This window comes from Pristis pectinata, chromosome 34 (assembly GCF_009764475.1).
Source record: "Pristis pectinata isolate sPriPec2 chromosome 34, sPriPec2.1.pri, whole genome shotgun sequence".
NCBI lineage: Eukaryota > Metazoa > Chordata > Chondrichthyes > Rhinopristiformes > Pristidae > Pristis > Pristis pectinata.
The window spans coordinates 4,487,609-4,501,582 of NC_067438.1; the positions used below are offsets into that span (position 1 = coordinate 4,487,609).

A 13,974-nucleotide genomic window follows, 5' to 3' on the forward strand; every position below is an offset into this window, starting at 1 on the left:
CCAGGACCACAAGAAACTGCAGAGCGTTGTGGACACAGCCCAGCACATCACGGAAACCAGCCTCCCCTCCATGGACTCTGTCTACACTTACTGCTGCCTCAGGAAAGCAACCAACATAATCACGACCCCTCCCGCCCCAGCCATTCTCTCTTCTCCCCCCTCCCATCGGGCAGAAGATACAAAAGCTTGAGAGCATGTACCACCAGGCTCAAGGACAGCTTCTATCCCACTGTTATAAGACCATTGAAGGAACCTCTTGTACCCTAAAGATGAACCCTTGATCTCACAATCTACCTTGTCACGGTCCTTGCACCTTATTGTCTGCCTGCACTGCACTTAACTCTGTAACTGTGACACTTTATTCCACATTCTGCCACTGATTTCCTTTTGTACTACATCAATGTACTTATGTATGGAATTCGGTTTTTTTGTGTTCTTTCTTGTATAATTTTGTTTGGTTTATGCTTAATTTATGTTTTTCTTGTGAATGTCATGCATCTGATGCAATGTGCCTGTGATGCTGTTGCAAGCAAGTTTTCCACTACACCTGTGCACACATGCACTTGTGCGTATAACAATAAACTCGAACTTGACTTTGATCTGTTTGGAGGACACAGAAACAAAAGCTTTTCACTGCATCTTGGTACATGTGACAATAATAAACCAGTTCTATGGTTACCGAGGGACACACCTTCCCCTCCCTGTTGCAACTCAGACACATCCCGCTCCAGGTTCACATCCTCCAACCCCTCCCCACGAATCCTCTCCCCAACCACATGTTCCCCGCGCCCCCCCCCCCCCACAAAGATTACAGACCCCACCTTCCCCTTGCCCCAGTGAAACACAGCCTTGCGCCCAGGAACACAACAGCCGGGACCTGTGTGTGTGTGTGTGTGTGTGTGTGTGTGTGTGTGTGTGTGTGTGGAGCACCACCTTTCACAACCTCCACCCGCCTCCATTTCTACGCCCACCAACCCCAGAACGGACACTATCCTATGACTCAGCAGCCTGTGTAAGCCAGCAGTACAAACCCCAACAAAGGGCAAGGTGACTCAGTCCCGTGCCCCCACACCAGCAGGTGAAACAGGCCACACCACCCCACCCCAACCCGTGGACGTCATGCCCCACCCCATTCCTGCCGCCTACCCTCTGAGTTGCTGGTGTCCGTGAAGTCCTGGGTTTGCACTATTTTCTCCACGATGTCATCCGCGTTGACCCTGGTATCACTGATCCACGACGGGTAACTCTCGAGGGCCTGGTTCTTCCGCCTACAGAGCAGAGACGCGCAAATTAACGAGACAGATAACCCCGCCAACGCCACGAAGTCCCGTGCGGAAGCAAAGCTATAACAAGCGTCGAGTCAAGTCGCAGTTGGACTGTGGCAAGTGTGCTCGTCGATGAACCTCAGAGCCAGATGCTCGTGAGTTCAATTCCCACTCTCGGGACACGGATAGAGCGAATGCACAGAGTCTTTCTCCCCCAGAGAAAGGGAAGGAGGCCAAGGAGGTGACATTATAGAGAAAGTCAGTCTTTTACCCCCAGGGACAGGGTATCAAAACCTTGAGGGCATAGGTTTAAAGTGAGAGGGGAAAGATTTAAAAAGGGACCATAGACTATTTCCCAGAGAAAGGGAATGAACAACTAGAGGGCAAAAGGTACAAGGTGAGAGGGAAAAGATTTAAAGGGGACCTTAGAAGCAACCTTTCCACACAAAGGTTGGTGTGTTTATGAAACGAGTTCAAGTTACTTTATTGTCATTCACCCATATGCTATAAAAACACATGGAGGAACGAAATGTCGTTTCCCCCAGACTCACACAACAGAGGACATACATAGGACAGAGGACATACAATAAAGTCAGACAAGAAAAACTGTGCAGGTACAAATAGTGCAAAAAACAGTATATACAGAATACAGTTTACTGCAGGGTTAGTGCAAAACCAAGCTGGACAAAGAAAATACAGAACTCAGTGTGTTGCACTAATTGTATAAACATGTTCAGCAGCAGCCAACATTCTTATACACTGTTGTGCAAACCAGGGGTTTTGACACAGCATTTGTCTGAAACTGTCTCCAGGGTATTCAGGAGCCTGACAGCCTGGGGGAGAAAAAAAAACTGTTGTACAGTCTAGTAGTTCTGGCCTGGATGCTCTGGTACCGCTTGCCAGAAGACAGTGGCAGTGAGTTGCCAGAGAAGGTAAAGGAACGATAACAACATTTAAAGACCTTTGGATAGGTCCACGGATAGGAAAGGTTTAGAGGGATATGGGCCAAAGGGCCTGTTTCTGTGCTGTATGACTCTGTGACAAGTCAACGCACATTGCAGGAGTGAGGGGAGCCCCCTTTCAGATCAGAACTTAAACCAAGGCCCTTTCTGGTGGGTGGCAGAGATTACATGGCCACTACATTGGAAAAGGTGGCAAGTTCTCACCTGACTTTAGGACAATATTCCCCATCACTCAATGAGCATGGCTTTAAATGAGACCAGCTACAGTACTGTTGGTGGGATTTACAAACGGGCTGCTGTGTTATCCACGTCGACAGGGCCAGCATTTACCGCCAATACCTAATTGCCCTCAGCAAGGAACCTCACTGGCAAATTAGTGTTTTGAGAGGGGAACTGAGAGTTGTAGGTCTGGAGTCACATATCGGAGAAAGACGGCAGATTTTCTTCCCTCAAAGTGATGTTCTTTTTTTACAGTAGTCTCATTGTTTCATAGTCACCATGGATACACCAGTTCCTTATTTCAGATTTAATCAGTTAGCTGAATTTAATTTCTCAGCTGCTGTGACCAGGATTTGAACTCGTCTCTCTGTCAAATATTCAGAACCTTCAGGTGCTAGTCCAGTAAGTTTACCAAGTTGCTCAGAAGTTTTTGCAACACCCCAAGGTCACAGTTCTTAGAGTCATAGAACCACAGAATTATACAGCATGGAAACAGGCCCTTCGGCCCAACTGGTCTGTGCTGACCAAGTTGCCTATCTGAGCCAGTCGCATTTCCCTGAGTTGGGCCCATATCCCTCGAAACCTTTCCTAACCATGTATCTGTCCAAATGCCTTTTACATGTCATAGTTGTACCTGCCTCAACCACCTCCCTCTGTGTGAAAAAGTTGCACCTCAGGTCCCTTTTAAATCCTTCCCTCTTAAATCCTTCCCTGTGCCCTCTAGTTTTGGACTCCCCTTCCCTGTTATCTTTCACCTTATCTACCTCTCTCATCATTTCATAAACCTCCAAAAGGTCACCCCTCTGCCTCCTACACTCCAGGGGAAAAAAAAATGTCCCAAACTATCCAGCCTCACCTTTTAACCTAATCCCTCCAGTCCTGGTAACATTCTTGTAAATCTCTTTTGCACCCTTTCTAGTTTAATGACATTGTCCCTACAACAGGACGAGCAGACCTGGACACAGGACTCCAAATGTGGCCTGGCCAACGTCTTGTACAGCTGCAATGTGACATCCCAGCTCCTGTACTCAATACTCTAACCAACGAAGGCCAGCGTGCTAAACACCTTCTTCACCACCCTGTCTACCTGTGTCACCACTTTCAAGGAACTATGTGCTTGTGCACCTCGATCTCTCTGTTCTACAACACCCTCCAGGGGCCTAACAATTACTGTGCAAGTCCTGCCCTGGTTTGTCTTCCTAAATCGCAACACCTCGCATTTATCTGAATTAGACTCCATCGGCCATTCCTCGGCCCACTGCCCCAGTTGATCAAGATGCCGTTGTAATCTTCACCTTACCACCCATTTTCTTACCTTAGCAACCGTTCAGGGGGTCTGGCGGGACGAGGCGGCTTCTCGAAGACCATCTCCCTGGGACCAGCCTCCATTTCAGCCGCACTGCTGGGCCCCGACGACAAGCCGCTGCTACTGGACGAAAACTTGCGCCGTCGGGTTGGCTCCGAGAGGCAGACGCAGCGGGAGTGCTCGGAACTGTAACCTGGGGTCGGCGAGCAGACAGGGCAGGGCATCAGCAAGGTGTGAAGTTGCACAGAATTACGTCAATCAGCATAAAAGTTGGCAAATTCCGATATTGATTAAAATGGTGTATACACATTAAATTGTAAATTTTAAATGATTTGCATAAACTGAATTAAAATTGTACAAAAAATGTAGAATTTTGTGAACTTCCATAGATTTACAACATTAAATAGAACTACAAAGAGACTCAAATTTTAATAGATTTCTAAAAACGTATAGAATTGCACTAAGGTACAGCGAATTGCATGGATCTTTCAAACTTTTATACTAATGTAAAATTAATTAGAGAGACACACACAAGAGACTGCAGATGCTGGTATCTGGAGCAGAGAAACTTCTGGAGGAACTCAGGTCAGGCATTCGGGTCGAGCAGCATCTGTGGTGGGGGGGGTGGGGGAGAAGGGGGGGAGGAACTGTCGATGTTTTGTGTTGAAACCCCGCATCAGGACCATCTGCCCCCCCCACAGATGCTGCTCGACCCGCTGAATTCCTCCAGCAGATTCTTTGTTGCTAGAATTATAATTGCAAAGGATTGAGAAACCTAATAGAACTTACATAAAATTAATTAGAATTATATAAACACATCTTGAATTGTTTAGAACTCAGTGAATTTTAATTGATTTACATTAAATTAATTAGAATTGTACTAACATTTATATAATTTAAATTTTAATAAATTTACATATCATTGAATAGAATGTCACAAATTTTAATAAATTTGCAAAAAAAAATTGAACTGACTTGTCCTGTGAACTTTAACAGCTTTCTGTAAACTTGATTAGAATTCAAAAGAATTGTGAGAATTTGAATAGATTTGCATAAAATTGAATAGAGTTGCCTTGTATATAATCAGGTGGAATTTCATTGAATTGCACGCAAGATTACATGGATTTGCACAAAGTATGCATAAAATTGGATGAAACAACATCAATTTGTAAACTATTCCATAAGTTTATATTCATAAGTGTAACAGTATCTGGAACTGCATGGGATTGAAAGCATTTTAAAATATTCATTCAAGGGATGTGGGCTTCACAGGCTGAGCCAGCATTCAATGCCCATCCCCAGTTGCCCTGGAGAAGGTGGTGGTGAGCTGCCTCTTGAACTGCTGCAGTCCTTGAGGTGGGGGTAGACCCACACTGCTGTCAGTGAGGGAGTTCCGGGATTTTGACCCAGCGACGGTGAAGGAATGGCGATATATTCCCAGGTCGGGATGGTGTGTGGCTTGGACAACTTCCCGGCGGTGGTGTTCCCCTTCTCTTTGCTGCCCTCGTCCTCCAGCTGGTAGAGGTGGCGGGTTTGGAAGGTGCTGTCTGAGGAGTCTCAGTGAATTGCTGCAATGCAGCCTGTAGACGGTACAAACTGCTGCTACTGTGCGTCGGTGGAGTCAGTGAATGGTTGTGGATGGGGTGCCTATCAAGCAGGCTTCAGCAGAGCACAAGGCCATTCATCCCAACACTGCCATGCTAGTCTGCATGCTCCACTGCAAGTTTAAGCCACCACTCATCTCACCCAATCAGCACACCCTTCCGTTCCTTTCTCCCTCCTACGCTCCTCAAGTTTCCCCCGAAGACATCTCTGCTACTTGCCCGTAGTGGTGAATTCCACAGACCATTCTACAAACAAGGAGTTTAAATTCCCTAAGGAACACTCCGCACTTGGGAGTCCTGCGTGCAGTTCTGGTCGCCCCATTACAGGAAGGATGTGGAGGCTTTGGAGAGGGTGCAGAAGAGGTTCACCAGGATGCTGCCCGGATTAGAGGGCATGTGCTGTAAGGAGAGGTTGGACAAACTTGGGTTGTTTTCTCTGGAAACTGAGGGGAGACCCGAGAGAAGATTATATAATTATGGGAAGCATAGATAGGGTAGACAGTCAGAATCTTTTTTCCCCCCCCCGGAGTAGAAATGTTGAAGTGAGAGGAGGAAAGTTTAAAGAAGATGTGCAGGGAAAGTTTTTCTTTTACGCGCATTGAGTGATAGCTGCCTGTAATGGGCTGCTGTGGTGGCAGCAGATGTGATACTGGCACTCAAGAGGCTTTCAGATATGCAGGGAATGGAGGGATATGGATCACGTGCAGGCAGAAGGGATTCATTTAACTTGGCATCGTGTTCGGCACAGACATGGTGGGCCGAAGGGCCTGTTCCCGTGCTGTACTGTTCTATGTTCTGTGCTCTCCTAAGCTCCTCTGTGGATTTATTGATGACTGTTCCTTATTAAAGGCCCCCAGTCCTGGTCACCACCACCACCACTAACACATTTCCCCCTCCAAACACCTCCTCTATCAATCCCAAAGGCCGGGTCACCCTCCGCCTCTGCGTTCCAGCCGGAGACCTTCGGAGGCAGTTCACCCCGTTTTGTGGGGATTCCCGGGACTCACTCACCGGAGCCTTTAGAAAGGAGGCTGCCGAAGCTGGAGGTGGAGCTCCTTGTTCGCCGGCCGTAGACAGTCTCTTCCGGAGGGGTCCCAGCGCTGTCCAAATCCTCACAGATGCCTAGGGGGTAGGATCAGAGGCAGCAATGGTGAGTGGGAGGGGCAATGCCCTGGGGGGGGGGTCAGGGGTCAACTCCCTGCTGGCACAGAATCCAGGCAGCTATTCCAGCAGGGAGGGGTTGGAGGGCTGCACGGGTGGGGGCTGCAGCAAGTAGTGCTCCTGCCTCACAGCTCCGGAGATTCCGAGTTCGATCCCGACCTCCGGCACTGCCTGTGTGGAGTTAGAACAGGCCACCCAGTCCGTTTCCCCTCTGATGCTCCGGTTCCCTCCCACATCCCAAACTGACCGTGGGGATCGGTGGGTTAATTGGCCATTGGAAACTGTCCCAGGTGTAGATGTGGGTGGGAAGGAAAATGGGTAACAGGGAAATAATAGGGGATAGGACTGCTTATTTGGCTGAATGGCCTCCCATGGGGAGGAGGGAGGGAGTGATGAAAGCCACAACTTTTCCCCAAGGTGGCGGCGTCTAAAACCAGGAGGTTTAAGGTGAGGGGGAAAGTTTTAAAAGGGACCTGAGGGGCAACTTCTTCACCCAGAGGGCGGTCCGTATATGGAACGAGCTGCCAGAGGAAGTGGTCGAGGCAGGTACAATAACAACATTTGAAAGACACTTGGACAGGTACATGGATAGGAAAGGTTCAGAGGGATAGGGGCCAAAACGCAGGCAAACGCAACAAGCTTTGATGGGCACCATGTTCAGCATGGACAAGTTGGGCCGAAGGGCCTGTTTCCATGCTGGATGATTCTATAAGTGGCAGAGGTGATTGACTAATCCGAGAGTCTGAGCCACCTCCAGTCCCAGAGGGGGAGAGGACAGTGTGTGACCCACTGCCCCACCCGGTTCCAGAGGGGGAAAGAGGACGGTGTGTCATAGAGTCAAAGTTCTACAGCACGGAAACAGGCCTTTCAGCCCAAATTGTCCACACTGACCAAAATGCCTACCTCAGCAAGTCCCATTTGCCCACATTTGGCCCATATCCCTCTAAACCTCTCCTATCCATGGACCTGTCCAAGTGTTTATTATTGAATGTTGTAACTGTACCCGCCTCTACCACCTCGTTCCATTTATCCAACACCCTCTTGTGAAAAACCTGCCCCTCAGGTCCCCTTTAAATCTCTCCCCTCTCACGTTAAACCCATGCCCTCCTGTTCTGGACTCCCCTACCCTGGGGAGAAGACTGTGGCCATCCATGTTATTTATGCCCCTGCTGATTTTCTGGGACTGGGTCGGACAGTGGGTCACATACCCAGCGGGGGACAGGCCAGCATTGAACTCCCTTTGTCACCGGATCCCCTTACCTGACCCCATGATGAGTGAGCGACACTTGGGCAGCCTCAGAGAGTTGGGTCGCCGGAGAGTTTCCCTTTCCTTCCCTGCATCGCCTTTGCAGTCGGCTTCCAAACTTCCCTCACTCCCCACAACCGTGCTGGGATTGGCGCTGGATGGTGGCCTGGAAGTGACGGTAAGAAAAACTGATCAGCAGTGCAGAAAAATCAGTCACAAATGTGGAAATAAACTCCTGACACCAAAAGAGGCAACTTGTGCGGTTTGAATTACATCCACAGATTCGCCGACAACAGCACTGTTGTTGGACGAATCACAGGTGGAGATGAGTTGGTGTGCAGGAGCGAGATAGGACACTCGGCGGAGTAGACAACAACCTCTCGCTCAACATCAGTAACACTAAAGAGCTGATCGTTGACTTCAGGAAGGGAAAGGAGGGCGAATATGCGTCAGTCTACATTGGGGGAGGGCGGTGGTCAGTGGCGGAGAGGGTCAGCAGCTTTAAATTCCTGGGCGTTAACACATCGGATGACCTGTCCTGGGTCCAGCACATAGGTGCAATCACAAGGAAGGCGCGCCAGTGTCTTTACTTTCTTAGAAGGTTCGGGAGGTTCGGCTTGTCACCGAACACTAACAAACTTCTACAGATGTACTGTGAAAGTATCCTGACTGGTTGCATCTGACTGGTACAGCAATGCACAAGTAAGCTTTTCATTGCACCTGTGCACACATTGACTTGTGCATGTGACAATAAACTCGACTGGCTATTCTTGCAGCTGACCAGGGGCTGCGTGTCATTCGGATGTTTCAAGAGATTCTGCCGATACTGGAATCTGGAGCAACACACACAAAATGCCGGAGGAACTCGGCGGGTCAGGGAGCATCTGTGGAGGGAAATGGACAGTCAACGTTTCGGGTCGAGACCCTTCATCAGGACTGGAAAGGAAGAGGGCAGAAGCCAGAATAAGAAGGTGGGGGGAGGGGGAGGAGCACACGCAGGCAGGTGATAGGTGACTCCAGGTGGGTGGGGGTGGGGGCATGAAAGGGAGTGATGCAAGAAGCAGAGAGGTGATCCATGGCCCACTGCCCTCTCCTACCGGATTCCTCCCCTTTGCCTCTTCTACCGATCACCTCTCAGCTTCTCACACCTGCCCCCACCCTCACCTACCTACCTTTCCCCCTCACCTGCACGCCTGTGCTCCTCCCCCTCCCCCGACATTCCGGCTTCTGCCCTCTTCCTTCCCAGTCCTGATGAAGGGTCTCGGCCCGAAACGTCGACTGTTTATTTCCCTCCAATGGATGCTGCCTGACCCGCCGAGCTCCTGCAGCACTGTGTGTGTGTTGCTGCAAGTCATTGCATGTTTTGACAGTGGGTAGCGTTGTTGCCCACTTTCTAACCATTGGTTGATCTGGGCCACATCACCACCCGGTGCAAGGACTCAGTTGGAGCAAGGACCTTGGACCATCACACAACATGCGAGGCCAAAGGTTGGGCGCTGTTTCTTATCTTTATAGAGTAAAATTCTGATAATCTGACCCGCTCTGGAATTTTACAGTGCCGGACTGACAGATTTTCCAAACTATTGGGTGTAATTTCTATCAATTCCCCAACACACATTTAATTCAGCAACAATCGGCTGGAGGAACTCAGCGGGTCGAGCAGCATCTGTGGGAGGAAAGGAATGTGTGACATTTCCAGTCGAAACCCTGAGAGACCCCACTGGAATGTCTTCGGGACGTGGGAGGAAACTGGAGCACTCAGGGGAAGCCCAGACGGTCACAGGGAGAAAGTGGCAAACCCCACAGCACTGGGATTGAACCTGGGCGGCTGGAGCTGTGAGGCAGCAGCACTACCTGCTGTATGCTGCCGTGCCACCCTGAAACAGGCAGAGTGGCGGTAAAAGTTTGGGAGCCCTGTCGGGGTCAAGATACAGATCAGCCGGGATTTTATTCAATGCCAGGGAAGTTCAGCAGGTTGAATGGCCTCTTTCCGTTCTGCTGGACAACTGGGGCAGGGACTTGGGTCTGGCAAATCCGGGCTCAGTTTCATTTATTTTCGCAAGATGTGGGCATCGTTGCCAAGGCAGTTCGTGCCCATCTCTTGAGAGGGTGGGGCTGAGCTGCCTTCTTGCAGTACGGGGGGGGGGAGAGAATGGGAATGCTCTGAGATGCAGCATGGACTCAATGGGCTGAATGGCCTCTTTCTACATCACAGAAACACAATGAAACAGAGAGAAAATGCACCAGCATCAAAACAGGGACAAGCTGGTGACAGGCTGGTACTCACGTCTTAAAGCACGGATCCCCCAACAATAACTGCATGCTGATGGAGACCTGGGAGGCAGAGGCAGGGATTACAAAGAGAGGGGGAGGGGGGGAGGGGGAGGTGCACAGAGGGGGAGGGAGAGGTGCACAGTGAGGGAGGAAAACCAGGGGGAAGAGAAACAAAAATCTTTCATCAGAAACTTCACTGTTCAAACAAGATGAAAGCAAATTTCATAAACACAGCAGCTTAAATATTCCTCATGTGGCAGCCCCTCAATGCACCCTCCGCCATCCAGTGGACAGTGAACCACTTCCCTTCCCATCCTAGTGTAGGAGTGAGGTCAGTGTTGGTTCCAACCCATCACAGGCTGCAACCAAAGGGCTACAGCAACAGGCGTTGATTGATATACCCCTACTTAACATTGACAGTGTCTGATGGGACAATGCAGAGAGCTTTAATCTGTACCAAATCTGGTGTTTTATTCTTTTCTTCCCTCCCCCAATCCCCTCTTTCTGAGGCACTTGAGGCAGGACACAGGAGACAAAGTTTCTTCTATACCATCCCACCTTTATGATATACAACTAAATTTTGAAACAAAAAATTTATAATGATTATGCAAAACTTAAAATGTTTCCCTCTGTGTCCAGGATGCACTGCAGTCCATTCCTTCCCTACCCTGGGAGTGTGCAACAGGATTGTGTGGAGGGAGTTTTACTCTATATCCAACCGGTGCCGTCCCTGCCTTGGGAGTGTGTGACAGGACAGCATGGAGGGAGTTTTGCTCTGTATCTAACCCAATTTTTAAAATTTCAATACATACTTTAGTCATAAAAATAAAATCAAAGTTCAGAACATGTAGGGTAGGGACATGTTCGGCACAGCTTTGTAGGCCGAAGGGCCTGAATTGTGCTGTAATTGTTCTATGTTCTACGTTCTAACATTCAGGTCAACGTTTTCATAAGTAGCACTGTTCCATTATTTAACATGGGCACATCATCAGCTGTCAACCATTTACAAAGTAGATCGTAGGGTTTTAACACTTTTGTGTTAACTAATTTGTGTGCAGTGGCTCAAGGGCCCCGAACTGTGGCCCTTCCCCACTGAATCCCTATGCTGTGTGTGTGAGAGGACAGTTTAGACTCTCTGTATCTAAGCCAGGGATTGTGTAATGGGGCAGTGCAGAGGACGCTTTAACCTGTGTCTAACCTCTCCTTTCCCGGCCTGGGGAGCACGTTAATGGGACAGTGTAGAGGGAACTTTGCTCTGCATCTGACCTCTTCTGTCGCTGTACTGAGAGTAAACGATGGGACAAATGTTGTACACTGTGTCTAAACCATGCTGTCTTTGCCTTCATGTGATGGGGCAGCCTAGAGGGAGATTTACTCTACATTTAACCCCTTTTTTAAAATAAAATAACATATTTACATCATTCTCAAATGAAAACTTTATCAGCCTTTATCAGGGTGCACTCCAGCCCCTAAGACAGACATCAGTCTTGGAAAGCTTCCCAAAAGCCAGCATACACTGTTGGCTCCCACACCACCAGGTTCAGGAACAGCTACTTCCCTACAACCATCAGGTTCTTGAATTGACCTGCACAACCCTAACCCTACCTCAGCAACAGAACACTACAGACCACCTCTTGCACTCCCATGGACGTGTCTCTGATTGTGTCTTTTTTTGCAGAGCCTTTTCCCTCTCTCCCTTCACTGTCTTGTATAATTTATGTTCTGCGTGTTGTCTGTACCTACGTGCCTGTGATGCTGCTGCAAGCAAGTTTTTCACTGTACCCGTACCTCACTTTACTTGTGCACATAACAATAAACTCAACTTCAAGAAGGGGAAACTGGATGAACATGCGCCAGTCTGCATTGGTGGATCAGCTGTGGAGAGGGTCGGCAGCTTTAAATTCCTGTACATTAACATATCGGATGACCTGCCCTAGGCCCAGCACATAGATGCAACCACAAGGAAGGCGTGACAGTGCCTTTACTTTCTTAGAGGGTTAAGGAGGTTCAGCTTGTCACCGAACACTCTAACAAACTTCTACAGATGTACTGTTGGAAGTATCCTGACTGGTTGCATCATGGTCTGGGACGGCAATTCAAATGCGCAGGAACGCAAGAAGCTACAGACAGCAGTGGACTCGGCCCAATACATCATGGCACGTCCCTCCCCACCATCGGTAGGACGTTTCTACAGGAGGCGCTGCCTCATGAAGAAACATCCATCAAAGATCCCCACCATCCGGGCCGTGCCATCTTCCCACAGCTACCGTCAGGCAGTTGGTACAGAAACCTGAAGCCCCACACCACCAGGTTCAGGAACAGCTACTTCCCTTCAACCATTCGGTTGTTGAACCAACCTGCACAACACTAATCACTTCCTCAGTGTAGCAAGACCATGACCACTCTGCACTACAGTGGACTTTCTTTTTGTTCTAATGGTGTTCTTTCTTGTATAATCTATGTTCAATTAATGTTTACTTTCTTGTGAATGTTGTGTCTCTAATGCTATGTGCCTGTGATGCTGTTGCAAGTAAGTTTTTCACTGCACCTGTGAAATAAACTCGACTTTGGACTTTGGACTTGACTCCCTCTCCAGGGCCTCTGTTATCCGTGCCCTGGGAGCGTTAGGTTCTTACAGTCTCTGCCTCGAGTTGAAAAATCCCATTTACAGCAATTTAAAAAAAAACCTTCCCCTTAATCCTCAGCAAATTTCGTGGAGACTGAATAAATGGAGCACGGCTGATAACTACAATCCACTCCAGATCCTCCTGCTCACACTGTCACTACCTCTACTCTGCCACAAGCTCTCGACATTAATCCCAGCCCTGCTCGTGATTTGGGAATGGAGCTCCCAGGTCTGACCGGCACTCCCAGGGAGTATCCACCTTCAACCACCTCCCCCCCCACCCCACCCCCCAAAGTACCTTGAGGATGGAGTTGTCCTGCCGGGTGTTCTTGGTGTCGTAGCCCTCTAGGAGGCAGCAGCGAGCAGTGGAGCCAGCGCCAGCAAACTCGGCGAGGTTCAAGTCAACGAATCCCAGCTACAGGTGGGGAGGAGAGAGGAGGGGGGTTAGGATATTAATAAGATAAGATTTCTTTATTAGTCACATGTACATCAAAACACACAGTGAAATACATCTTTTGCATAGAGTGTTCTGGGGGCAGCCCACAAGTGTCACCACGCTTCCGGTGCCAACATAGTATGCCCACAACTTCCTAACCCGTACATCTTTGGAATGTGGGAGGAAACCCGAGCACCCGGAGGAAACCCACGCAGACACGGGGAGAACGTACAAACTCCTCACAGACAGCGGTGGGAATTGAACCCGGGTCGCTTGTGCTGTAACAGCGTTACACTAACCGCTACACTACCGTGCCTGCCCGAGAAGGGGTAAGACCGGGTGCAACGTTCTGACTGAAATCTGGGGCCAACGCAAGGCCACAAGGATGCCCCTTACCCCACTGAATGAGTGCCCGCCTTCCTCACCCAGTCCCAGACCCACAACCCAGTGGCGCACACTTGACCATGAGTTCAAGACCGCACTCCGGTGACAGATACAATGGGGAGCTCTGCAGGGATCTCGGTTAACTAGCTAGTTGTTGTCGTATCCACCCAGGGCGCAATGAAATTTCCTGCTCGTGTTTAGCTCTCAGAGTAAACACGGTCATAATTAATACAATAAATACAGCGACCAGCATAAAAACTAACTGGTGCAGAGTACAGTGGTGAACCAACCGCCTCTTTCACATCCTGGTGGAGCTGCCACGGCCTCCAACCCTTAATCCTACCTCTCCTGTTACCTCAAAGTCGAAAGTCAAGTTTATTGTCATGTGCACAGGTGCAATGAAAAACTTGCTTGCAGCAGCATCACAGGCACAGAGCATCAGATAAGCAGCACTCACAAGAAAAACATAAATTAAACTTTAGCATTTCTTT

General features: G+C 49.1%; 1 protein-coding gene across 6 annotated transcripts in view; it reads right to left on the reverse strand.

Annotated features, from left to right (window-relative positions):
• Window positions 1-13,974, reverse strand: part of LOC127586096 (protein FAM102A-like) — a 31,697-nt gene that overhangs the window by 2,392 nt on the left and 15,331 nt on the right. For all 6 annotated transcript variants that reach the window (XM_052043908.1, XM_052043909.1, XM_052043906.1 and 3 more), the window contains 6 exons: window positions 12,962-13,078; window positions 10,051-10,097; window positions 7,778-7,929; window positions 6,368-6,478; window positions 3,762-3,945; window positions 1,147-1,268 (listed from right to left, as the gene is read on the reverse strand). In XM_052043908.1, coding sequence (XP_051899868.1) covers window positions 1,147-1,268; window positions 3,762-3,945; window positions 6,368-6,478; window positions 7,778-7,929; window positions 10,051-10,097; window positions 12,962-13,078 — 733 coding nt within the window. The remainder of the gene's footprint in view (window positions 1-1,146; window positions 1,269-3,761; window positions 3,946-6,367; window positions 6,479-7,777; window positions 7,930-10,050; window positions 10,098-12,961; window positions 13,079-13,974) is intronic.